General features: G+C 40.5%; 1 protein-coding gene across 2 annotated transcripts in view; it reads left to right on the top strand.

Annotated features, from left to right (window-relative positions):
• The first annotated feature begins 2525 nt into the window (after positions 1-2525).
• The window catches only part of NUCKS1 (nuclear casein kinase and cyclin dependent kinase substrate 1), a 35216-nt gene continuing 10511 nt past the window's right edge, over positions 2526-27230 (top strand). The window contains exons 1-2 of one of the 2 annotated variants that reach the window (XM_066361925.1): positions 2526-2765; positions 26617-26666. In XM_066361925.1, the coding sequence (XP_066218022.1) occupies positions 2749-2765; positions 26617-26666 (67 nt within the window). In that variant the 5' untranslated portion in view covers positions 2526-2748. The remainder of the gene's footprint in view (positions 2766-26616; positions 26667-27230) is intronic. The other variant, XM_066361924.1, reaches the window with a different exon arrangement.

Here is a 27230-nt window from a genome sequence, read left to right on the forward strand (position 1 = left end):
CTAGCAGGTAGCAGGGCCAAGAATAAACATCTTTTTAAAAATTCAAATTATACAGACATTTTTTAGGAGATAGAATTCCTTGAATATTCTTCCAAATTTTAGGAAGAAGACTTTCTGGGGTAGACAGTGGTGGGTTTGTCGGTTTATGGCATATATCTTCAGTTGGTTAACAGGCTACCTATGGCAGGAAATAAAATCTACTTTACAATAGTGGAGTAAACCTTAGCTGTTTCCATTGGGATTCTGACTTCTGCCTCTGAATGCTAAGGTATCCAACAGGTATTCATGGATTTTAATGGAATGATTTGAGTTACTCTAAGTTATTTGCCTTGAATCTTGAGTCAGACTCACCTATCCCTACCCAGGGTTCAGATCATCTTTTAAAAATTGAATTTAACTATGTTAAGCACTTACATAGTGCTTATTTTGTGCCAGAGACTGTCCTAAAGACTTTTCATACATCAATTCATTTAATCTTTTTTTAATTAAAAAAATTTTTTAACTTTATTTATTTATTTTAGAGAGAGAGAAGGGGGGAGGAGCAGGTAACATCAACTCCCATATGTGCCTTGAGCAGGCAAACCCAGGGTTTCAAACCTACAACCTTAGTGTTCCAGGTCAAGGCTTTATCCACTGGGCCACTCAAGCTCTACATTGATCAGGCGTCCCTGATTCGACTTCCCTGTGCAGTGGGACACTCCTGCTAATCAGCAGGGCTGGCAGCCTCTTCAAGACTACTCCTGAGGCGGCTATATAAGAATGCCACTGATCAGTGCCGACACTAACTGCCACCAGAGGAAAAACACAACCGACACACAAGTTTGCTGCAAGAATCACACAGGCAATTTATTACTCACAAATCCTTTTGGTGTGCCTGGGTACAGCTTCAGGGTGCCGCTGTTGCCGCGCTCCTCTTGGCTATCTTTGGTCAGAGCTCAGAGCAGCGTGAAGACAGTCCCCATTCACGTTGGAGTCTGGGCAACTACCTCAGTGGGGGCCCCTCAGCTTTAGTACCTTTTCTTGGCCAAGGCCTTCTAACAGGTGTCAATCTACAGGATTATCACTTCAAACCACCTTTTTGGAAGTTCCTTGCAGGGGGCCCTTTTTATGTTAATCTACTGAAATGTTACATCAAACCACTTTAAATGTTTGTAGGGAAGTTTCTTGTTTATGTTAACTTACAAAGTTATGACATCAAGCCACTTTTTTGTGACAGAGACAGAGAGAGGGACAGATAGGGAAAGACAGACAGGAACAGAGAGAGATGAGGAGCATCAGTTCTTCATTGTGGCACCTTAGTTGTTCATTGATTGCTTTCTCATTTGTGCCTTGACCAGGGGGGCTACAGCAGACCGAGTGACCCCGCACTCAAGTCAGTGACCTCAGGGTTAAGAACCTGGGTCCTCCACTTCCCAGTCCAATGCTCCATCCACTGCGCCACCGCCTAGTCAGGCTAGCCACTTCTTATCTATGTATAACTTCACACATACACTAACTGGGCCCTGCTCAAAAGGCAGAGTCTGTTTATCACATCTGCACACACTATATTAATTCCTATCCAGATGGCATAACTTTATTTAATTTCCTTAATTAGTTCTAATTATATCTTAATTACTTTTATATATCTTCCATATTTTTTTATATTTCTATATATTTAATTACTATAACATTATATTACAACAACAACAGGTCAGGCCTCAACTCATTTAATCTTAATAACCCTGCAAGGTAAGTATTATTAGTCCCTATTTTACACATAAGAAAACTGAGGCACAGAGAGGTAGTTATACAACTATTACGTTGTGGATCTGAACTTCCAACTGAAATACCTGTGGCCCCAGAGTTCATGCTCCTAAGTGTTAGGCCCATGAAGTAAAGTCTGATACCAGGACTTGAATGACCCTAAAGGGAGTCTCAAGGTCCAGACTAGAGAATGGAAATTGGGGGTGAAATTTTTCCTTGATTATGATCCTGCTTCTCTGCTCTAGCAGCGGTCAGACCTCTGAGGGCTTGGTGTTAAAGCCAGGGGAAGGGGCTTATAGGTTTAAGGTAAAATATTTTGAACTTCTGGAATTTCCCTCCAATTCTGAAGCAGCCCCTAAGTGACGAATCAGCTGCCTATCCCACAGGTTTTGCTATTAGTGTAATTTTTAGATGATCAAGCAGGTGAAATAAAAGGTAATTAAACTAACACTAAATGAAAGTGACTCCTATATAAATATATTTTTCTAGGTGTTCCAAGAAGCTACCCAAGACGAATCTGCAACTCTGGAGTGGAAACCAGGGGGCGGGTCGCGCAGCGACCATTTTTGTTTTGCGGCCGTGCGCTCTCAGAGCACCTTAACTAGCAGGACCCAATGGAGGAGGTGGGGCCTATCAAGGGGAGGGGCGGAGCCTGGGGGCGTGATGATTCAAACGGACTAATAAACTCGGCGCATCTGGCAAAAACCGCCAATGACTGGGCGTTTTGGGGCGGAGTTTACAAACCCCACTAGTTCGGTTGCACGGCGGCTTTGGCGCATTTTCGGCTGGTTTGATTCATCCATTTTGAAGAGACGGGGGAGCGGGGGGTTCGTCTGATTACGGGTCTCTGAACCAAGGAGCGTCGGAGTTCGAGAAGCCAGCAACTCGGGGTTCTGCGGTATCGGCCCCGTCGGCCCAGTTGGGGGGGGGTGGGGCGCCAAGCGCGCGGGGTGGGGGGGGTCCTAGTCTTTGGCTTCTCAACTCGGTCCTGATTCGACAGCGAACATGTCTCGGCCTGTCAGGTCAGTGCGGAGTCTGAGGCCTGGAGCGGGTTAGAGAGTGTGTGACTGTGTGTGTGGACGGGGAAATGGTGGAGTGGGGGACACAAGCCTAGAGTCGGCGCTCTCCCTTGCCACCCGCGGCCTCCTCCTTTTCGGGGCCTGCGCGCGTCCTTAAACGTGGGGGGCCTTGCTGGCGCGCAGTGCTCAGCGGGGGTGGCGGCAGTGCGCCCATGCGCGCTCCTCCCCGCTCCGCCGCAGGGCTCCGGGCTGTTCGGCTGCCTCCCCCACCCGCTGCACTGGGGCGGGCGGGGTGTTCCCTGAACGGCCTGTGGCCGGAGGGGGAGGGGTGTGAAGTCAGCGCCCCCACCCAGGCCCCACCTCCTCGGGGCCGGCCCCTTAGAGCCCGAGGCGGAGACATCGGCCGACCGGGCTTGGGCCCCCACCTTAAGTGAGGAGGAGTGGAGACACCAGTGTTGCCCCTTCCCCCTCTCTGCTTGCGTAGGGATCTGGAGAGAGGACTCGGCTCCTTCTCCAGCGGACTGGGGTGTTCCACACCGAGGAGGAGGGCAGCGCTGCTACAGGGCCCGCCTCCGTTCTCCGGGGTCGCTGCGGGGCCCCGCCCCGGGTCAGGCGTGGGCGGGGCCCGTCCTCCCCCCCCTCCCCCACGGCGAAAGAGTTCGTAACTGGACCCTGAGAATTAGTGACTGCTTTCTCTGCCCTAACTCGGGGTTCTGCGCGGGTTGAAACCCCCGAGTTTGCCCTTTCCTTCTGAGTATAAATGCCCTTCCTCGGGGAAATGTCCTTCCTCCGGGATGCGCGGGTTAATAGCATGACCCAAATCCGGCGTGGTTCTCGTCCCGCTAGCTCTACTCTCACCCGGCGTACACGTCTCGATGTTTTGTAATCCTCTCGTTACCCCGGATAATTTTAATAATGAAGGGGTTAGATTCAGTTAACCATTAGACTTTATCCTGAGAATTTCAACAAGTTTGCTGTTCCCCTGCGAACGGTGGAATCGCCCTTGCCGTCCTGGCTATTGTATGGAATGTGCCATTTAAGGAGGGGTGTGGCTTAATTCAATCAGTTTGAGGCCTTAAGAAGGAGAGCTGTTAACCACTACAGTCTTACTTTTTCTGTGATATCCATGACGTTTTCGATGTAAGGAATGGGCTACTTTACAGAGTGTATTTTGGATAAATAGGTAAAGGTTTAGTTTTAAAATGTTAACAGCTGTTGCTTTCCCTTCTTCATTCCAAGTTTTGAGAGAAACGGAAGTATTGTGACCTAGAGATCTAAAGAGGTTTGGAACCCCGGAAAGGGTTTTATTCACACCGTTCTGTTTCCTGTCTAGACCAGCCGTCTACAACTGGTGGTAGGATAGGACTGCATACCCTGCGCTCGGGGTGGGCGTGAGGAGAGTTCTAACTTACCTGACTGCTTTTCTGCCTTCTTAATTTCAACCTGCATCTCTGATAAACTCACCATCGCCATCGGGAAGAGTTTTGCCGATTTTTTGGCAAGGAGTCTGAATAGATATTTAAGGTTATATAGTATGTATACTTTTTTTGGCATAAAAATTGACCTATATACCCCATCAATTTATGTAGAATATATTCTTGATGATCAGGTCAAATCGTATCAAATATTCGTTTTATGTGGATTGGATATTCTTGTCTTCTGGAAGTAAATTACTGTGTGGTGAAATTGAACTATTATTTTTCTCTGCTTTTTAACTTTAGTTCACTAGGTTTTTTGGGTTTTTTGTTGTTTGTTTTTTTTAGTTCACTAGGTTTTGATGAATTGTGACTTTATTAAACTCATATTCCTGAATTTGTGTTTCCAGGTTTAGATACTGGAACACAACAGAATTTTATTTTACTTGAAAACTGAATTCTTAATATCACCAGGTGGAGACAAATATATTAAGCTTGTTCTATAAGTTTTTTGGAGGCATTGGGATTTATGCACGTTTTTCTTGCTCAATGTGTTGTTAAAAATAATTTTAACTTTGCTCCCAATAGACAAATAACGTTAATATATTGTGGGGGGTTTTGGGTCACTTTTGAATTATTTCAAAGCAGCTTGGTTTTTTATTATATATTTTAGTGATACAGTCTCTTTGTAACTTTTATAAAGTATCATAACCAATAATAAAGCAGAAATAATTAAACTTGAGTTTGGTGGTTTGTTAAATTTGCAATTTAAAACATCCTGTTAGGGAAGTGCTTTTGCTTCATGGTGTCATTGAAAATCTATGTATTTGAGGGCATTTAACAAAAAATTAATAATCAATGTTGATATTAGAATAATCAGCCTTGTTTAAAAACAAGTGAAATCATTTTGGAAAATAATAGTTTCAGTGCATCTTTTGGAGAATGTTTCTTCCCTTAGACCATTATGTAATTTTGAGTTTTTTCTGGTTTTCAGAATACTGTAAATATTATTCATTTTCATTTTAATATTAATGTAAGCATTTAAAGGAGATTTAGAAATGTACTAATGGCCACTTGACACCAGTTTCCAGATAAAGGGAATAGGCTACAGCAGGGTTTGCCACGGATGTGTGTGACATATACTGCATTGTATCTTTACCTTTTAACTTATCTGATTCATTGTATATAAATGAGAGCTCAAATATTTTAGATCTTGGATTCAAGTTTATAGCATAAAATTACAGTCTTGGAGCTAGAAAGAGATTTAGGCAAATTTATTTTTCGAGATACTTAATTGGGACCTGAACAAATGCATCACACACTAGTAGGTACCAGTTTGGGTCTGGAACCTAGGTTTCTCAATCAGTCTTGCTCATCCTCACAGTTCCCATTACTGAACAATAATCACTTTACCTTCTGCCTGCTAAGTATTGATATTATTGCAATGTATAGAACTTTTAAACTTTTCAAAGTGCTTTCATGACTCATCCTTGTGAGGAAGGAACCAAAAAAGCTATTACTTGTAAAATTTAGGAATGATCAGAGAGATTTACTGACTTGTCCAGTCTAGAAACTGGGTTTATTAAAATTCAGCTTGGTATATTTTCCAGAGGTCCTCCTCCTCCTGTATTGTAAATGGTCCAAGTCACACAAATAAATTTATTTGCTCCTTTTTTTGTAGCTTAAATGTATTTGGTATCTTGTCTTTAGTGCTTAAGATGGCAAGGAGCCTTTAAAGTTTATATATGAGCCTGACCTGTGGTGGCGCAGTGGATAAAGCGTTGACCTGGAATACTGAGGTCGCCGGTTCAAAACCCTGGGCTTGCCTGGTCAAGGCACATATGAGAGTTGAAGCTTCCAGCTCTTCCCCCTGTCCCCCCCCCCCTCTCTAATAAAATTTATATGTGAAAGAATAGGTTCTTGCAGATTGATACAAAATTACTTTTATCTTTTTGTCATGTTTATAATTATATTGATAACTAATAGCTTTCCCAAGATTCCGGATTGCTTTCTTCTCCAAGAGAATTTTGTTTGAGATGTGACTAGATTCTAAAAATTGATATTCTCTCTTTCCAGAAAATCAGTTTAATAAAATATCCTCAGTTAAAGGGAAAACTTGGAAACCTGAAAATTCTTGATAGCTTAGGATTTAATACCAGTAGGCACAGGAAGACATTAAAAATTTAGTATCCTAGTAAATGTGGTTAAAGTGAGACTTACTTCTTACATCTCTTCTTACTCTACTTCCAAGTTGGGCAGTTGAGTTTTTGTTAACTCTGGATCTGTACATTTTATTATTTATATGTCACTTTCCTCTAAAAAGGACATAAACTTTTCTGTAGACTTTTCCTTCAAAGCTATTTCACATAACATGCAAAGCCAATAATGAGGGGAGTTAATTTTATAACAGTTCTTAAGTGTTCAACATTTCCCAACATACATGAAATTATTTAAACTGAAAATTACAATACAATGTTTAAAGTGTAGTTTTTAGTTTACTGAAAATAATCACTTTGCTAGAGGCTTTCACTTTATCTTGTTTTATCCTTATTACAATCTTCTACAGAATTGTTAAACATAACAATGAAATAAGCTTAAAGAATATTACTTGAGGTTATAGAACAATTAAAACAGAACCAAGATTTGAACCTACTCTCCTGGCATGGTAGCTTAGTTGGTTAGAGAGTCATATGGATTCACCGAGGTTGTGGGTTCGATCCCCAGTCTGGACACATACAAGAATCAACCAATGAATGTATAAATAAGTGGAAGAACAAACCAATGTTTCTTCCCCCACCCCCACCTAAAAATAAAGACTTGAAGCTAGATACTTGGAATACAAATCTAGTGTTATTTCCATGTTACCAGTCTTCCTTTCCTAGTATTTGGCATGAGGATGGTCAGATATTTTTTTAGTAATCTCTTCAGTGGTGAGGACATTCAGCATACATAGATTTTTTTGTTGTTGTTCTATATAGAAAATGTTTTAGGGAAAATGTGGCCCAAATGTTTTGTTTTTGTTTTTTAATTTTCTGAAGCTGGAAATGGGGAGAGACAGTCAGACAGACTCCCGCATGCGCGGGACCGGGATCCACCCGGCACGCCCACCAGGGGGCGATGCTCTGCCCCTCCGGGGCGTCGCTCTGCTGAGACCAGAGCCACTCTAGCGCCTGGGGCAGAGGCCAAGGAGCCATCCCCAGCGCCCGGGCCATTTTTGCTCCAATGGAGCCTTGGCTGCGGGAGGGGAAGAGAGAGACAGAGAGGAAGGGGTGGGGGTGGAGAAGCAAATGGGCGCCTCTCCTATGTGCCCTGGCCGGGAATCGAACCCGGGTCCCCCGCACGCCAGGCTGACGCTCTACCGCTGAGCCAACCGGCCAGGGCCCAAATGTTTTAAGTAGTTTTGTTTAGATCAGTATTTCAAATAATTTTCAGAGATAGAAACTTAAAATTTCTGCAAAAAAATTTAGAATGGTGACAGCGTGTTTATACTGTATTGGTGTTAGCATCACCAGTGAGTCTGAAGTAGTGCTCATATCAAACACATTACTATCTATAGTAAAGCAGCAATTTTCACACACAGGAAACTAAGAAGCTCTTATTGTTTAGGTCAAGCCAGGTTTACTACCATATAAGTTGTGGGGGGAAAACTAGGTTTCCAGAACTTTCTGAATTTCTAAACTTTGCAATAGAGATTTTTGGACCTTTAACAGAAGTCTCAACCTTTAGTTTTAGAAAAAAATAAAATGTTGTAACTCAGTAGAGCTATCACCAAGCAACTCTTTGTACCAAAATATTTTTCCAGGTACTTTCCACGTATTTCAAAATCTTGAAACAACTCTTCAAGCAAGGTATATATTATCTCCATTTCATTTGTGAGGTAACTGAGGCTTGGCTAAATTAAGTGACAGGACCAGTTATAAGTATAGATGCAAAAATGCTAAACAGAATGTTAGTGAACTTAATCCAGTGAGTATTAGGATTTGTACCAGGAATAAAACTTAAAATCTATCTCTTATTTATCATATTAAAAGACTGAGAGAGGCCCTGGCCAGTTATCTGAGTAGGTTAGAGTGTCCTGAAACACTAAGGTGGGTTCGATCCCTACTCCAGGAACATGGGAAGCAACCAGTGAGGGCACAACTAAGTAGAGCAACAACAGATGAATGCTTCTCTCTCTCTCTCCCTGTCTCGCTAAAATCAATCAATTTTTTAAATTGATCTTGTAAATAAAAATACTAAAAGGCATTTGAAAAGGTTCAACACCTATAACACTCATTAGTACATTACAATTAGAAGGAAATTAAGATTAAAAATGGAGTTGATTGAACTTGACGAAAGTTACAAGCTAATAAGGTAAGTTGCATTTTTAGTGTTTTAAATCAGCAATTAAGCTATTGTGGGAAGGCAGCATTGCATAGCAAAAGAAACCTGGGTTTTAGAAGACAGTTCCATTCTCTACTTAGGTTTATATAATGGAGATGGTGAACTCCATTTGAATAATATTTTACAAATTAAAATGCATTTACAAAGCATATAATTTTCAAGCTTTGTCTTACAGGTTTCTTTCAGCTCTAAAAGTTAATATAATAGAGGAGAGAGTAATTTTGAATAAAGGAAGATTGGTTTTATTTAAGTACACATATTTTTTGGTCTAAAAACATAAACAAGGCCACCATACTGTGTAACTGGGACATCATCTCTATTACATCCACATTATAGTCAATGTGAATGGTGTCCTTTTGGAGTTAATAAGATTTAAACCCACATGGGTTGCGTTGCAAACTTGGTTGCTTGAACTTATTAACAGGTTACTGAGCATGCTGTGAAGTGTTACTTCTGTTTGCATTTTTTAAAATTCTCAGCTGCAAAGAAATAAATGTGACTCATATACTGTAGAATAGATGAAATATCTTGGATTATTGAGACTAGAGATAGTCTTAATTTAGGATACTGCCATGTTGAACACAATAGAAAAAAATATTTACTGTAGGACCACTTTGGTCAAACTGGGGCCTCCTTTGTTTTGTCTTAAAAAATGTAATAGTATCTGGATTTTAGGAAATGGAACTGATTGTTTAATAAATTATATTGCTGTATATTTTAGATAGCTAGTCTGAAATATGTAAGTGAAGAGACTACAGGTTGCCAAAAAGTGTTTGAACTGGATATGCCATATTTTCAGGTGCTTCTTAGTGCATATCTATTTGAATTGTGTACCTGCTCAGTTATATGCTAAGCAAGGGTGCTTTTCAGGGAGATTTCATGTGTCAAAACAAAATGACCCAGAAGGTGAACTTATTGAGAAACTAAAAATTAGCTTAACTGAAAGAAGTAAAAATCCACCCTGCTTTTTGTCAGGCTGGGAAAATAGCACAGTTGTCTGAATTTCACATACCTGCTGCATTTGTGAAGGTTTGTGTTCTCAAAAAATCAGAGACTATCAAAACTTTCGCTATTTGAAATTATATCAGTAAGAATGAAATGTCACACTTTTGTCAGAAATAGCTAAGTCCTTTTAACAGGGAGAGCCAGCCTCAATATACAACTCCAGATCTTCAGAGGAGGGATTGTTAGACACAAATTTCACATCTACCTTAACTTTGCCAAGAAGTAGGATGTAGGATAAGAGGTCCAATTTGCAGCCCAGACTTATTGTTGGCCCCTTTACACACAATCCTAGTGTCCTACTGAGCCTACTGCTTTGTTTAAATTTCACCTAAATTCTATCCTTTTCCCAAATCCTATTAATTTTCCTGTTTGGTGAAATGTTTCACACTTTTGGTTAGTCATCACCATTGTAATGAGTCAATAAACCTAACTTTATAGGGCTACAGATATGTCCCTGCCAGTAGGGTTAAGACAATTGGGGAAGATTCCACTGAGGTTTCAACAACCTCTCTAGTGCAGTCAGGACTCTACTTGGTGTAATGTGCACATCTGAGACCCCTTCATTTTCGTCTGCTTGAGGTTTCTCTGTTCCTAATTGTATAGGGTTTGCACTAAATTGACGTGGGCAAAAATCTAGCCCATTTTATCTTAATACTTATTGAAATTTGTGTGTGACGTAAGCAAAATATTTTTCTACCTAGAGTGAATACTTTGGGAATAAGAGGTGCCATACAAGTGTTAATATTTATTCATCTGGACTAAAACAGCCTGTTGGTCTAAAAAAAAGACTTAGTGGGAGATTATGAAAATTACTTAATAAGCAGATATGCCTGGCTCATCATTCAGAACTCCTTCACCCTGTTCACTTTTCTGGAGAAAATAGAAATCTACTTTTTCCATTTGAAGAACTTTTAGGTGCTCTTTCCTATCATTTCTTTTTTGCTTGTTTGTTTTACTTTTTGCTTCTGTCTGTGACTTTAAAAGTGTTATGTTTAATTGTAAATAAGAGATGATATAAGATGCAATGGAAGTAATATATCTTAGCCAAAAGAAACTTAAAGCTCTAGATACATGAAGCATTTGTAAGAAATTACCCTAAATTGAGTTCAAGTACACTGGTTTCTATGAACTAATATTCTTATATTTTATGAAAATTTGGCATATGAATTATATTTAAAAGATATAAGAATGGAGAAGAAAGTACATTTTAAAGGTGAGCAGGATAGTTAATATGCGGAAACTTTAATGGCATCAGTTCTTGAGGTTTTTTTTTTAAGACTATTCATTTTAGAGAGGAGAGAGAACGACGAGGAGCAGGAACTAGGGTTTCGAACCAGTGACCTCAGCATTCCAGGTCGCCACTTTATCCACTGCCCCACCACAGGTCAGGCTGACATCAGTTCTATAGAGGAGTTAGATTTGTATGAATGTTTGAGATTTTAGAGGCAACAAGTGTAAGTATCCATAGTGCCATGTGTAGAGTTGGAAAATTGACTTTACCATTTTTTTGTAGCTTATAGCTATAGTGAAGCTACTTAGTCTTTCTGAGCATTAGATTCTTCAGATAAAATTAATGTTAATTAGTGCCTCTTGGGAGATCATTGTGAGAATTAAATGAGAAAATTTTTAAGTTTATTTAGTAAGTTAAGGAGGTAATAGAAGTAAACCAGCTGGGCTGCACAGGCTCAGGAAACAAGTTAACAGGCAGAAGAGTCCTTGTAGCTTAGGAAAGAGAAAGGCAAAGGTAAGGTGCCTGGGGGAAGAAGAGGTGGAAGGAAAAGGCACAGTGTGTGCTCCCAGAGGGAGAGCACTGTTAGAATTTTAGTGAAGTATCTGGCATATAGTCACTGCTGTTGCAATTATTGATAAAAGCCAGCACAGATTTGGCCTGACCTGTGGTGGCACAGTGGATAAAGCATTGACCTGGAACACTGAGGTTGCTGGTTCAAAACCCCAGGCTTGCCTGGCCAAGGCACATATGGGAGTTGATGCTTCCTGCTCCTCCCCCTGTTCTATCTCTTTCTCTCTCTCTCTCTCCAATAAAAAAATGAATAAATAAAAAATCTAAAAAAAAAAGTTCCTCATTCTTAAAATAAAAAGCACAGATTCACACAAAAAATGTAGATGAGTGTTTCTCATAATGTTGACTTCCAAGGATATTGCAAGCATTTGATTAAAATTTTGTTTTTACAGTATAGGTAACTTAGTTCTTTTACTCTTTTTTTTTTTTTTTTTTGAGGGAGAAAGGAACATAAATTTGTTGTTCCACTTATTTATTCATTCTTTGGTTAATTATTATATGTGTCCTCACAGGAGATTGAACCTACAACATTGGCATATTGGGAGAAGATTCTAACCAACTGAGCTACCTGGCCAGGGCTAGCATTTTTTTTTAATGCAGCTTTTTCAAATCTTTAGTATATTTAATGGGAAACAGTGTGGTGATTGCATGGGGCGGTGGAGGGAAGGTATAAGGGGGGTATAAATGGTGATGGACAAAGACGTGACGTGGTGGGGTGGTGAGCACAATACGTTGTACAGAGATGTGCTATAAAATTAAGATTCCTGAAACCTATATAATTATGTTAACCAGTATCACCCCAATAAATTTGATTTAAAAAATAAATAAAATTTAAGCCTGGCAGGTGGTGTGGCACAGTGAATAGAGCATCAACCTGGAACACTGAGGTCCCAGGTTTGAAACCCCAAGGTTGGCCCTGGCTGGTTGGCTCAGCAGTAGAGCATTGGCCTTGGCATGTGGAAGTCTGGGGTTCAACTATTGATCAGGCAGGCACACAAGAGAAGCGACCATCTGCTTCTCCATCCCTTTCCCTCCCCCTTCTCTCTCTCTCCCCACACTCCCCCAGCCATGGCTCATTTGAGCAAGTTGGCCCCCAGCACTGAGTGTGGCACCATGGCCTTGCCTCAGGCACTAAAATAGCTTGGTTGCCGAGCAATGGAGCATTGGCCCCAGGTGGGCAGAGCATTGCACCATTGGGGGCTTTCCTGGTAAATCCTGATCCGGGTGCATGAGGGAAGTTGTCTTTCTGCCTCCCCACCTCTCACTTAATAGAAAGAAAGAAACCCCCAAGGTTGCTGGCTTGAGCACAGGCTCTCCAGTTTGACCACAAGGTTGCGAGCTTGAATGTGGGATCATTGACATGATCCGACAATTGCTGGCTTGAGTAAGGGATCACTGGCATGGCTTGAACCCCTGGGTCAAGGAGCATATGAAATGTTCACTGATTAATGAAAAACTAAGTGATGCATCCAGGAGTTGATGCTTCTCAACACTCTTCCACCAATCCCCCCCCCACCAAAAAAAATTAAAATTAAAGTTTAAAAGGAAGAAGTAAATTAAAAAGCTTTAACATGTTTAAGGAGGTGGTAGTATCTAGACTGATATGACCATGAAATTTTAAGGAAATATATCTTTACAGAATACAAGTTGGAGAATTCTGTAATGAGAAAATAACTATCAATTTCTTTTTCAAAAATTTATTAGAGTAAAAAAATACTGTTAACTGGGTTGCTCTTTCAACAGGAATTTTGACAGAGCTTTACACGAGGTCCTTGTGGGGAAAATGAAATGTAGGCAGAATGATAGTTTGCTGTGATGGACTTGTCCCTCAGTATCCATGCCCAGAGAAGACTGATGAATGTCGACTTGGAAGATTTCCCCTGATGCCTTAAAAGGCTGTGTTCTTGACCTATGCTAATTAAATTTGCAGATAATTTGAATTTGAGAATGATAAAAAATACGTTGAAGTATCAATACACAAGAAGGTTTTAGATTTTGGGAAAATGAGTTTTTAGCATTGATATTGCAATATACTGTCCATTGTGTGAGTTTACAGCCCAAAAGGCAACTGAAACCTTAGATTGTGTTAGTACTAATGTAGAGTAGAATAGGAAGAAAGTGGTCCTGATCCTGATCCGCCCTCCTCCCCTACCCTTTTTTTTTTTTTTTTTAATTTTTTTATTTATTGATTTTTTTAGCAAGAGAGGAAGAGAGAGAAGAGAGAAAGAGACAGGAACATAGATCTGTTTCTGTATGTGCCCTGACCAGGGATTGAACCAGCAATCTTTGTGCTTTGGGACGATGCTCTAACCAACTGAGCTATCCAGCCAGGGCTCCCATACACACACCCCGCCTTTTTTTTCTTTTCTTTTTTTTTTACAGGGACAGAGAGAGTCAGAGGGATAGAGAGGGACAGACAGACAGGAACGGAGAGAGATGAGAAACATCAGTTCTTCGTTGCGATTCCTTAGTTGTTCATTGATTGGTTTCTCATGTGCCTTGACGGGGGGGGGGGGGGGGGGGGGTTACAGCAGACTGAGTAACCCCTTGCTCGAGCCAGCGACCTTGGGTCCAAGCTGGTGAGCTTTGCTCAAACCAGATGAGCCCGCGCTCAAGCTGGAGACCTCAGGATCTCGAACTTGGGTCCTCCGTGTCCCAGTCCAGTGCTCTGTCCACTGTGCCACCGCCTACACACCTTTTAAAAACCATATTCGGTTTAGATCAGCTCACTACTTAATAGACTTTACTAAATCTGAGGTGTTGTGGAGGGAAGCAATTGGATTGTGAGGATGCTCGAAATACATTATCAGGCAGAGTTAAAAGGAACTCTAGTATTTAGTCTTAAAGGAAAAAAAATGCTGCATAAATCTTAGGGGCTGCTCAATGGAGAGGGCGTTAGATTTAAATTTATTTATTTATTTATTTATTTATTTATTTATTTATTTTAGCCAGAGAGAGGGATAGATAGGGACAGACAGGCAGGAAGGGAGAGAAATGGGAAGCATCAGTTCTTTGTTGCGGAACCTGAGTTGATTGATTGCTTTCTCAAATGTACCTTGACCAGGGGGCTACTGCAGTGCCAGTGACCCCTTGCTCAAGCCAGCAACCTTTGGGTTCAAGCCAGCCAAGGTCCTATCTATGATTCCACGCTTGAACTGGTGAGCCCACGCTCAAGCCTGAGACCTTGGGGTTTCAAACCTGGGTCCTCTGTCACAGTCCAATGCTCTATCCACTGCGCCACCGCCTGGTCAGGCAGATTGAAATATTTTTTTAAAACTGATTTTTAGAGAGGATGGATGGGAGACAGAAAAACAGCGATTTGTATTCATTGATCAATTCTTATATGTAACCTGGCTGGGGGTCGAATCCACATCCTTGGCATATCAGAACCATTCTCTAACCCAAGGGTCCCCAAACTTTTACACAGGGGGCCAGTTCACTGTCCCTCAGACCATTGGAGGGCCAGACTATAAAAAAAAAACTATGGGCCCTGGCCGGTTGGCTCAGTGGTAGAGCGTCGGCCTGGCGTGCAGGAGTCCTAGGTTCGATTCCCGGCCAGGGCACACAGGAGAGGTGCCCATCTGCTTCTCCACCCCTCCCCCTCTCCTTCCTCTCTGTCTCTCTCTTCCCCTCCCACAGCTGAAGCTCCGTTGGAGCAAAGATGGCCCGGGCGCGGGGATGGCTCCTTGGCCTCTGCCCCAGGCACTAGAGTGGCTCTGGTAGCGACAGAGCGATGCCCCGGATGGGCAGAGCATCACCCCCTGGTGGGCGTGCTGGGTGGATCCCAGTCGGGCACATGCGGGAGTCTGTCTGACTGCCTCCCCGTTTCCAGCTTCAGAAAAATACAAAAAAAAAAAAAGTAGCCCTGGCCGGTTGGCTCAGCGGTAGAGCGTCAGCCTAGCGTGCGGAGGACCCGGGTTCGATTCCCGGCCAGGGCACACAGGAGAAGCGCCCATTTGCTTCTCCACCCCTCCGCCGAGCTTTCCTCTCTGTCTCTCTCTTTCCCTCCCGCAGCCAAGGCTCCATTGGAGCAAAGATGGCCCGGGCGCTGGGGATGGCTCTGTGGCATCTGCCCCAGGCGCTAGAGTGGCTCTGGTCGCAACATGGCGACGCCCAGGATGGGCAGAGCATCGCCCCCTGGTGGGCAGAGCGTCGCCCCTGGTGGGCGTGCCGGGTGGATCCCGGTCGGGCGCATGCGGGAGTCTATCTGACTGTCTCTCCCTGTTTCCAGCTTCAGAAAAATGAAAAAAAAATAATAATAATAAAGTAAAAAAAAAACAACAAAAAACTATGAACACTGCACATATCTTATTTTAAAGTAAAAAAACAAAACGGGAACAAATGCAATATTTAAAATAAAGAACAAGTAAATTTAAATCAACAAACTGACCAGTATTTCAATGGGAACTATGGGCCTGCTTCTGGCTAATAGATGGTCAATGTGCTCCTCTCACTGACCACCAATGAAAGAGGTACCCCTTCCAGAAGTGCGGCGGGGGCCAGATAAATGGCCTCAGGGGGCCGCATGCGGGCTGTAGTTTGGGGACACTTGCTCTAACCAACTGAACTACCTTACCAAAGTGAGGAGGTGTTAGATTTAGATCATGGTATTCCAGGAGGTAGAGGAAATAAAATCAGTGTATGAACTCTTTAGAGGCAGATTTAACCTCATTGAGAAGAACTTTCATTATTGTTGTTTTTTTAGAATAGGCTGCCTAGGGATATCAGAAGAAGTTCTCAGTCATTCCCTTTTTGATAGGATATGTTTTGGGTAAGGTTGGATTAGCTTGTCTAAAGTCCAGTAGCCTCTAATACATATAGTACACATGATATCATCACCCCTCCCCCCTCCACAAACATGCCAGAAAACTGATAGGTTTTATGAGTGTTTAAGCTTGAAAAAGTGATTTTTTTTTTTAAAAAGACATGAAATCTAAATAGAAGTTGTTATTCTTTTGTGGCTATGGATCAATAACATCCGTTTTTGTAGAGCTTTTGGAAATCTTGCATTCTACTTTTTAGTCTAACATAGAGGCGCTCAAACTTTTTTGATGAGGTTCCAATAATAAATAAATGTGATGTTGCAGTTTGCTATATACAAGTCCACAAACTGGTTTCAGGAACTTATTATTTAATAAGTACAATTTTCCCTGATATTTTCTATTTCCTTTTTCTTTCAAAATGATGGTTATACACAGTAAATTGATATCAGGACCCAGAAGTTGGTTGTGACCTATAGATTAAAAAACGTTTTTCTCCAGGTTCTCATTAATCTGATGAAATGAAATCTTTACCACCTACAGTATTAGTGGAAAGATCTATTCTGGCTATTTTGGGTTTCTCAAAACTCAGATTTCAAATGTACTTTTAAGTGCCTAATGAGAAACTTGTTAAATTCTAGAAAATTAGCCCTGGCCAGATAGCTCAGTTGGTTAGCATTGTTCTGAAGGTAGAAGTTGCCTGTTTGATCCCTGGTCGGGCACATACAGGAACAGATTGATGTTCCTGTCTTTCTCTCCCCTCCTCTCTCTCTCAAATTTAAAAAAAAAGGTAAAAAAAAAATTTAGAAAATTAGCAAGGTGGTTTTTTTCTTCCCTACATTGACCAGAACAATATAACTTATGCAAGATGAAAAGCTTGATTGAGCTAAATAAATAAAGTAGATTGTCTAAAAGTATCTCTAATTTGCCTAGAGAAAATGTTTCTATGCTTTTTAAGTGGTATAAAGCTTAGGGCTGTTCTTTTATTTTTCTGAAGTGAGAAGCAGGGAGGCAGAGACAGACTCCCACATGTGCCCAACAGGGATCCACCCGGCAGGCCCACTAGGGAGCGATGCTCCGATGCAACTGGAGCCATTCTAGTGCCTGAGGCGGAGGCCATGGACCCGTCAGCGCTTGGGCCAAATTTGCTCCAATGGAGCCTTGGCTGCGGGAAGGGAAGAGAGAGATAGAGAGGAAGGAGAGGGGGAAGGGTAGAGAAGCAGATGGGCGCTTCTGTGTGCCTAGGCTGGGAATCGAACCCAGGACTTTCACATGCCAGGCCAACGCTCTACCGCTGAACCAACCGGCCAGGACTTTAAAAGTTCTGCGTCCTTACCTGGAGATTGCTTGTTATCTTTCTCCATATTTTGATATTCAGGTTTATTATAAGGTAGAACTGTATTGTTTGATCTTAGTTTTCTCATCTGAAAGCTAAGAAGTTAGATGAGATAAACTCAAAGGTTTGGTAATTTCCATATCTGAAATAACTGATTCTTGAATCTTCAATATGTTGGCTCTACATACCTCAGATTTCAGGAGTATCATGTTTTCATCTTAGATGTCTGCTGTTATAAGAAAGAAAAAGCATTTGGAAGGTAGATGTATTAGTATTTAGTAAAAAGAAGTTGATGATTAAAAGTGGAAGGAGAGCCTGGCCAGACTGTGGTGAATTGGATAGAGCTTCCAACTGGTATGTGGAGGACCCAGGTTCGAAACCCCGAGGTCGCCAGCTTGAGCCCAAGGTCACTGGCTCGAGCAAGGGGTCACTCGGTCTGCTGTAGTGACCCCGTCAAGGCACATATGAGAAATCAATCAGTGAACAACTAAGGAACCTCAACGAAGAATTGATGTTTCACATCTCTCTCCCTTCCTGTCTGTCTTTCCCTCTCTCTGACTCTTTGTCTCTCCCACAGGAAAAAAAAAAAAGTGGAAAGAGAAAATCCTTTTGCTTCTAAATTGCTTAAGTTATTAGCGTTTGATGCCCGAAACAGATCTTTCAGTGTTCTTTGTCTAACTTCCAACTTTACCTTTCATTTTTGCACTTTAAACTGATACAAATATGGGGGCTTCTCATCTCAGCTCTCTGGTGATCATCTAGGAATTGATTCATTGTGACCAAGGTACACTAGAATCTAAATAGATCATACCAGCTTTTAAAGTAAGAGTAGACATGCCCTGGCTGATTGGCTCAATGGATAGAGTGTTGGCCCCGGCAAATAGATGTCCTGGATCCGAATCTGGTCAGGGCATACAGAGAAGTGACCATGTGCTTTTCTCCCGGTCACACTCTTTTCTCTCTCTCTTCCCCTCCAGTAGCCAGTGACTCTATTGTTAGGCGCTGAGGATGGTTTGGTTGATCCCTGCGCATCAGCCTCAAGTGGAAAAAATAACTTGGTTGATTGGAGCATGGGCTCCAGATGGGGGTTGCTGGATGGATCCCGGTCTCTGCATGCAAGAGTCTGTCTTACTGATTCTTCTCACTTTAAATAAATGAATGAACAAATAAATTAATAAAAAAAATAAGAGTAAGCACATAATTGAAGTTTTTGTGTTTCTATATTTCGTACTTCATTTGTTTTTCTTACAGGGTTGTAATTCTTTCCTAGTACAAACTTTTAGACTTGTTTAAATGGAACTCCAGTTGATTTGAGTGATAGAAATTATCTAACTTGTATCGTGACTTTAAAATAGCTACTTCTGCTACTTTTTCTGGCCTTAATGGTAAACTGAAAACTTTTTCATGAAGTTGGAAATAATATAAAAACAGGCATTTTGGTATTGCATTTTAATGAAATGAGCCACAAACCTATTATGGCATTCTTTCTAAATGGTATGAGAACCAATACTCTAAGACATTTTAAAACAGAATGAATATTCAGATGATTAAGAATATTAAGAGTGTCACACCACCCTAACCAAGTAGTTCAGTTGGTTGGAGTGTCCCAATACGCCAAGTTTGTGGGTTCCCTTCCTGGTCAGGGGACATACAAGAATTGAACAATGAATATGTGTAACAACAAATCAGTGTTTCTCTTTTTCTCTCTGTCTCTCTCTCTCTCTCTCTCTCTCTCTTTCTCTTTCTCTGGAAAAAACAAAAGATTGAAGTGATACTCTGGGTAGAACAAGTTAGTGGCTTACAAGTAATAGCTGCTATTTATTGGATAGTTGTGTACTTGGCACTCACAAAACTCTTGAAAGGTAGATACTGTTTTTCCTATTTTACAGGTGAGAAAACTGAAGTTCATTGAGGGGAAGTAACTTATCCAAGGACATAAAACTTAAGTGCAGAGCCAGGATTTAAACCCAATTCAAAAATCTGTTTTTAACCTCTATTCAATATTGAAATTTTGTTGTTTTCCCAGTTGTAGTTGTTGGTGCTCATTTTTTTTTCCTACTTTCTGCTTTTTTTTTTTTTTTTTTTTAATTCATTTTAGAGAGCAGAGAGAGACAGGGGGTGGGGAGGAGCTGGAAGCATCAACTCCCATATGTGTCTTGACCAGGCAAGCCCAGGTTTTGAACTGGCGACCTCAGCATTTCCAGGTTGACGCTTTATCTACTGCGCTACCACAGGTCAGGCTGTTGGTGCTCATTTTACACTAAAGAGTTGGCTTAGCTTTGGCATTTAATTTATGGTATTTTGAAGAAGTAAAAGTTTCTTTGTTTTGAGCAAGAAGTAGAACTTCCTATGCCCTTAGACTTAAATATTTCTCTTAATTACTGTGCTTCTATCCCAATATATCTTGTCAATTTCCAGTTTACATAGGATAAGTTTATCAAAAATATGTTGTTTGGAATAGCTGCTTTAAAGGGTAGGAAATGAACCAAACTATTATTATAAATCATTATAATGACTTGTGAATGAACCTTGTTATCACAGATTTTTAATTTTTTTTCTTTTCCCTCTTTAGCATTTATATGTAGATGGGCAGATTTTTTGACTAGTTACCTATAAGACAAGGTTGCTTCTGTATTCGTATTTTGCTTTACTCAGGTTTTATAGTTTTTGTGATAAGTGACATTTATTATGTAAGAATTCTGGCCATCTTAACATCGAGAATTAAAATAGTATTTCAAAGAAAGGGGTGGTCTAATTGATTTTGAAAATTTAAGTTTAATTGCTTATTATGTCAGTATAGTCTACATAATATTTTAAAAATATATTTTTAGAAAGAAAATATTTATTATTGTTCCACTTCTTTATGCATTCAGTGGTTGCTTCTTGTATGTGCTCTGATTGGAGATCAAACCCGCAACCTTGGTGTATTAGGACAGCACTCTAACTGACCTACCCCACCAGTGCTACTTGGCATTTTGTAATTCTTGTTGAAAAGTAGAATAGAAAAAAATGTACTAAATGGTTGCATCTTTAATTTTTTCAATTTAAAGTAATAAGTTCTTTAATATGGAAAAAACTAAATTTTTTTTTGTCATTAGGGCAGTAGTAATTAAATGAAAACTCCAGTGACACATACATCCTCTCTACTGATGCCCTTTCCTACCCCTAATCCTTGGCAGATGCCAACTCCATTTACTCATCAAATGTACCTCTTGAATTTGATCTTCCAAATGAAGGCAAGACAACATCTGTCTTCAAGTTCACATTTAGTAGAGAAAACAGACATTTTATAGATTATATAGTATCAAAGGATTAAAGGCATTGAAGTGAGGTTGAATCTGTTATGAGTGGGAGTGATACGACAGCACTCTAGGCAAGAAGCAGCATAACCAATAAGAATCAACATGATGGGAGGAATCACAAAGTTCTTGGGTTGCTTGATTCTTAAGTGGCAAGAGATGAGACTTTAAGGAGATGGGATTTTATATTCTAACATATCTTATAAAATTAGTGTTCTAATTTTTTTTTGCACATCTCTTAAATTTGGTCCTAAAAGCAAAATAATCAGTATACATTTGAGTGTCTACTTTTTACTTGCTCTGTACCAGAATTGTGGATGTAAGATAACGGTTGTTACATTCAGAAGGCTCAGGTTAGTGAGGAAAAGAAATGGTACGGCAGTATGTGTTAAAGAAGATGTGTAGCATGCAAAAGAATAGTTGACTATTTGCAATGAAAAAAAAATCTTTTTCATTAAGCTTTAATAATATTTAATTTATAAACTAACTTCTTAGATCTGCCATCAACTACAGTCATCAGATTCAACAGAAGATAAATTAAGTGATTTGCTTGAAGATCTAGAACAAGAATCCAGAATTCTTACTAACAAAGATTCTGTACTATAATTCCTTTCTGGAGTGTTTCCTAGTGATACACTAAGAAAGTAATTGTCATTGTCAATCTGTTAGAAAGTTGTTGTTTGTTTTTTTTAATTAAATTTAGAGAGAGGAAAGAAAGAGACACCACTTTGTTGTTCCATATGCATTTGTTGGTCGTTTTGTGTGTATGCCCTGACTGGGAATCGAAACCACAACCTTGGCCTATTAGGACAACACTCTAACCAACTGAGCTACCTGGCCAGGGCTAGAAAGTTGTGTTTTTTTGTTTGTTTGTTTGTTTGTTTTGTTTTTGTTTTTGTTTTGACAGAGAGAGGGACAGATAGGGACAGACTATCAGGAAGGCAGGAAGGGAGAGAGAGACGAAAAGCATCAACTCCTCGTTGCAACTCCCTAGTTGTTCATTGATTGTTGTCTCATATGTGCCTTGACTGGGAGGGAGCCTCAACAGACCGAGTTAACCCCTTGCTTAAACCAGTGACCCCGGGCTCAAGCTGGCGAGCCCTGCTCAAACCAGATGAGCCCAAGCTCAACTTGGCGACCTCAGGGCTTCGAACCTGGGTCCTCTGCATCCCAGTCCGACGCTCTATCCACTGCGCTAGAAAGTTCTTCATATTGAACTCACACTTAATTGATCTGATAACCAAAGTTTACTAATACTTTCATTTCGAAGTCCTAAGGTAGCTAAACATTTTTCCTTATTCAAGTTAAAAATCTAGTTTATTCACTTGTTCTTCATATGACAATACCTTTCACCATTCTAGTTATCTTCCTTTATATAGTTTCACAGAATGTATTTACTGATTTATGGTACCCAGAAATTATACTGATATTTGAGTTGCGATCCCACCAGCATGGGTAAGCTAGAATAATTATGCTTACAATTTCAGAAATTGTACATTATTGGTGATTAAGATATTTTGTGTGTGTGAGAGAGAGAAAAACATCATCTTGTTCCACCTAGTAGTGCCATTGATTGCTTCTCACATGTGCCCTAACCAGGGCTCCAACTGGTGGCCTTCCTGGCACCCTTGGGCTCCAGCCAGTGAACTCAATGCTCCAGGGGTACACTCTATCCACTGCGCCATAGGGCTAATGATTGAAATTTAAAACTCCCTCTTCTGGATACTTTCCTTCCCCTGGTCACATCTCCTATAGTCCTTGATCCTAAGTAATGCAGAAAATGCTTACCTTTGCGTTATGATGATAATACTGTTTCTCATGGCATCTGTCATTAAAAATCACTATTTTGCTAGAACATGGTAGGCATTTGATTACTAGTCCCCCCCAAATAGTATGTTTTTTAGAAAGAAAATATTTTTATGTTTTTAATTATGGTAAATTACCATAATTAACAAAATTTACCATCCTAACCATTTTAAGTATACAGTTCAGTAAGTTAAATACATTCACATTATTGTGCGTCTAGAGCAGGGTGTCCCCAAACTACAGCCCGCGGGCCACATGCGGCCCCCTGAGGCCATTTATCTGACCCCCGCCGCACTTCCGGAAGGAGCACCTCTTTCATTAGTGGTCAGTGAGAGGAGCACATTGACCATCTCATTAGCCAAAAGCAGGCCCATAGTTCCCATTGAAATACTGGTCAGTTTGTTGATTTAAATTTACTTTTCTTTATTGTAAATATTGTATTTGTTCCCGTTTTGTTTTTTTACTTTAAAATAAGATATGTGCAGTGTGCATAGGGATTTGTTCATAGTTTTTTTTAATAGTCTGGCCCTCCAACGGTCTGAGGGACAGTGAACTGGCCCCCTGTGTAAAAAGTTTGGGGACCCCTGGTCTAGAGGCAGAGAGATGAGAAGCATCAATTCGTATTTTTTCAGCACTTTAGTTGTTTGGAACCTGAGTCCTCGGGCTCCCAAGACGATGCTCTACCACTATGCCACCACCTGATCAGGCAGTTTAGTTCATTGATTGCTTCTCATACATATATGTGCCTTGGGGAAGAGGGGTCCTCCTGCTTAGCCAGTGATCATGGAGTCATGTCAATGATCCCATGTTCAGGCTGGCAGCCCTACTCAAGCCAGTGACCAGGGGCCTCTAACCTGGGACCTTGGCATCCCAGGTTTACCATCTATTCACTGCACCACCACTAGTCAGGCATTGTGGCATATTTCTCTTAATCCTTTCAGTTCACTTGTTTAATATCATTTAGTTAAAGTATATCTAAGACTCTTGAAATCCAGGCTGTCTGACCCTTATATGGAAGCTTTTATACAGGGTGGGATAAAAGTAGGTTTACAGTTGTTCCTATGAAAAGTAATACAATAATAAATACTAATACAAGAACATACTCTGTTTCATGTATTCACAGCTGTAAACCTACTTTTGCCCTTCTCTGCACCCTGTATATCTCTTTATGAGGAGGAATTTTTAAACTTAGATTTACAATATAAAGTAGGAAAATGGAAATTAAGGTTTGAGATGTTAAAAAGATGCCTAACCTAATAGGAAGTACTTAACATCATTGAGTCAAGTAGATACATAAACTTGTTAGATTTTTATATTTCTCTTTTATTACAGACTAATAAAAAGAATCTTTTGGCCTGACTGGTGGTAGTGCAGCAGATAGAGCATCGACCTAGGATGCTGAGGTCCCAGGTTCAAAATCTTGAGGTCAACAGCTTGAGTATGGGAACATCAATGTGATCCCAAGGTCACTGTCTTGAATTCCCCTCCCCCAGTCAAGGCACATATGAGAAGCAATCAGTGAACAACTAAAGAGACACAACTACAAGTTGATGCTTCTCTCTGTTCCTTTCTGTCTCTCCCTCTCTTTAAAAAAAAAATTCTGAATTTTTTGAATGGGTCAGTATTTTTTTTCTTCCCCTTCTCAAGCTTTAACTTACTGTCACCATTATCTATCTATCTATCTATATCTATTTTTAATATTTTTTTTTATTTGAGAGAGAGAAACAGGAAGGGGGGGAGGAGAGAGATGAGAGCGTCAGCTCGTAGTTGTAGCACCTTAGTTATTCATTGATTGCTTTCTCACATGTTCCTTGACTGGGGGGCTCTAGCTGAGCGGGGGGGCCCCGTGCTGAACCTGATGAGCCCATGCTCAAGCCTGTGACCTCAGCATCCCAGGTCAACACTATTCATTGCACCATCACCAGTCAGGCACCATTATTTATATATTGTAATCACTTCATCTTGAAAAAGCTAATAATTGTGTTTATCATGTATATATCAGGTCTACTGGAAAGTTCTGTCCGTTTCTATCACAAGTTTCGACACGTAAGCACATGTTTATTTGGCGCATGTGTGCCTCTCATTTTTATCACTTAATGTATACATACTGACATAGCAAATTAACTAAAACAAAGTTGATTCATGTTAGTCTTATGTGTGAAGCGATAGTGTACCCATGGCTACTGATAAAGTTCATTTACACCACTAATTTTTACGAATTTCAACAAGGAAGAAATGCTACAGAAGCATGTAGAAATTTATTAAAAGTGTTTGGTGAAGGTACAGTTTCTGATAGGACATGCAGAAGTTAGTTCAAAAAATTCGAAACAGGTGATTTCGACCTTTCTGATAAGCCACATTCTAGGTGACCATCTTTGATCGATGACAATGTTGTTAAGACCATGTTGGAGCAAGATCCTTTTCTGACAACATCAGAGATCGCAGAAAGGCTTAATTCAGCTCAGCAAACCATTTCAGACCATATTCGGCAGATAGGATTGGTGTGGAAATATTCAAGATGGGTGCCACATGAATTAAGTCAGGAGAATTTGGATGATCGAGTCGTCATATGCACATCTCTGCTTGCTCGGAACAAAATCGATCCCTTCTTGAACCGGATGATAACTGGGGATGAAAAGTGGGTTACCTACGAAAACATCGTAAGGAAAAGGGCATATTGTGAACCCGGAAAACCTAGCCCTTCCACCTCTAAACCAAATTTGACTCTGAATAAGAGAATGTTGTGTATATGGTGGGACATTCGAGGACCAATACATTATGAGCTTTTAAAACCAAACGAAAAGCTCAATTCAGAAAAGTATTGTCAGCAACTGGATAATTTAAAGACAGCAGTCCAAGAAAAGAGGCCAGCGATGTTCAATAGGAAGAACATCATACTGCATCATGATAATGCCAGGCCACATGCTGCTTTGGGGACTCGTCAAAAAATTGCAGAACTAGCCCTGGCCGGTTGGCTCAGCGGTAGAGCGTCGGCCTAGCGTGCGGAGGACCCGGGTTCGATTCCCGGCCAGGGCACACAGGAGAAGCGCCCATTTGCTTCTCCACCCCTCCGCCGCGCTTTCCCTCTCTGTCTCTCTCTTCCCCTCCCGCAGCCTAGGCTCCATTGGAGCAAAGATGGCCCGGGCGCTGGGGATGGCTCTGTGGCCTCTGCCCCAGGCGCTAGAGTGGCTCTGGTCGCAATATGGCGACGCCCAGGATGGGCAGAGCATCGCCCCCTGGTGGGCAGAGCGTCGCCTCTGGTGGGCGTGCCGGGTGGATCCCGGTCGGGCGCATGCGGGAGTCTGTCTGACTGTCTCTCCCTGTTTCTAGCTTCAGAAAAATGAGAAAAAAAAAAAAAAAAAAAAAAAAAAAAAATTGCAGAACTAGGCTGGGAAATTCTGTCGCATCCACCATATTCCCCGGACTTAGCACCCTCTGACTATCACTTGTTTTTGTCTTTACAAAATTTTTTGAAGGGCAAAAAATTCAAAAATGAAGAAGATATCAAACAAGCACTGGTTCAATTTTTTGCATCAAAAGATAAAACATTTTTCAAAAATGGGATATACAAATTGCCCTCAGGCTGGCAAGAAATCATTAATAATAATGGCAATTATTTAATAAAGTTTATTGACGGTAAGAAAAATTTGTATTTTTATTCCAAAAATGGACAGAACTTTCCGGTAGACCATTTATATGTGTATATTGCAGTTAGAAAATATACTACTGTATAATGAATATACAAAAATGGTTGCTTGGATCATTTTGCTGTTTTTTGTATGTGTGTTTAGGAAGGTAGGAGGTTGTTTAGTGGGAAAGAATAATATCTAAGTTACCATTGAGGTGAGCAATAGGAAAATTGTAGTTTGAAATACTTTGGGTTTGGGCTGCATGTTCCTGTAACAAAATGTGAAGTTTTGGCTGAGGTGAGGACTTGTTGAATGTTCGAGAGCCAATTCTAATTGTTTATGAAAAAGAAAAGTGCGTTCTAATGTCTTAGAAAAGTCCTACATTTTTATTATTTTAATTAGAATCTCTTCTTTCTACAGAAATAGGAAGGTCGTTGATTATTCACAGTTTCAGGAATCTGATGATGCTGGTAAGTTTTGTGATTTCAGTAAATTACAAGTTGGACCCTACTAGTGGAAAAATCACCAGCTTATATAACTTTCTTAGAAAGCTTTTTTATTTTTAGACTATGTTTGTCAATTATATCAAGATCTGTGTCATCCAAAACAAAAGTTGAACTTGCATGGATTTTAACTTTTCCTTAGTAAATCATTGATATAAATGCTTGGATAATTTTTTCTTACCTGGTTTTGGGAGTCCAAAGTTTAAGGGTTTAATAATTTTAATGTAGTGTTTATTAGTTAATATATCTTCTGCTGTAATCACAGGCTAAACTTGTATCTTGTAATAGGAAGTATTTTAGTTTTTTGTGTAATAAAGTAACTAAGATGTAGAAAGATAGGGAAATATTTGTATTTATCTATTTGACAGGGGAGGGACAGACAGGAAGGGAGAGAGATGAGAAGGATCAACTGAAAATCTTTAATAAATTAAAAGGGTAGGCTATAACATAAGAGATATTTGGCTATGGGTATGTTAAGATATACACATGAGGACCAGAGGATAATATGCAGAAATGGAAATGACTAAATTA

This window comes from Saccopteryx leptura, chromosome 2 (genome assembly GCF_036850995.1).
Source record: "Saccopteryx leptura isolate mSacLep1 chromosome 2, mSacLep1_pri_phased_curated, whole genome shotgun sequence".
NCBI lineage: Eukaryota > Metazoa > Chordata > Mammalia > Chiroptera > Emballonuridae > Saccopteryx > Saccopteryx leptura.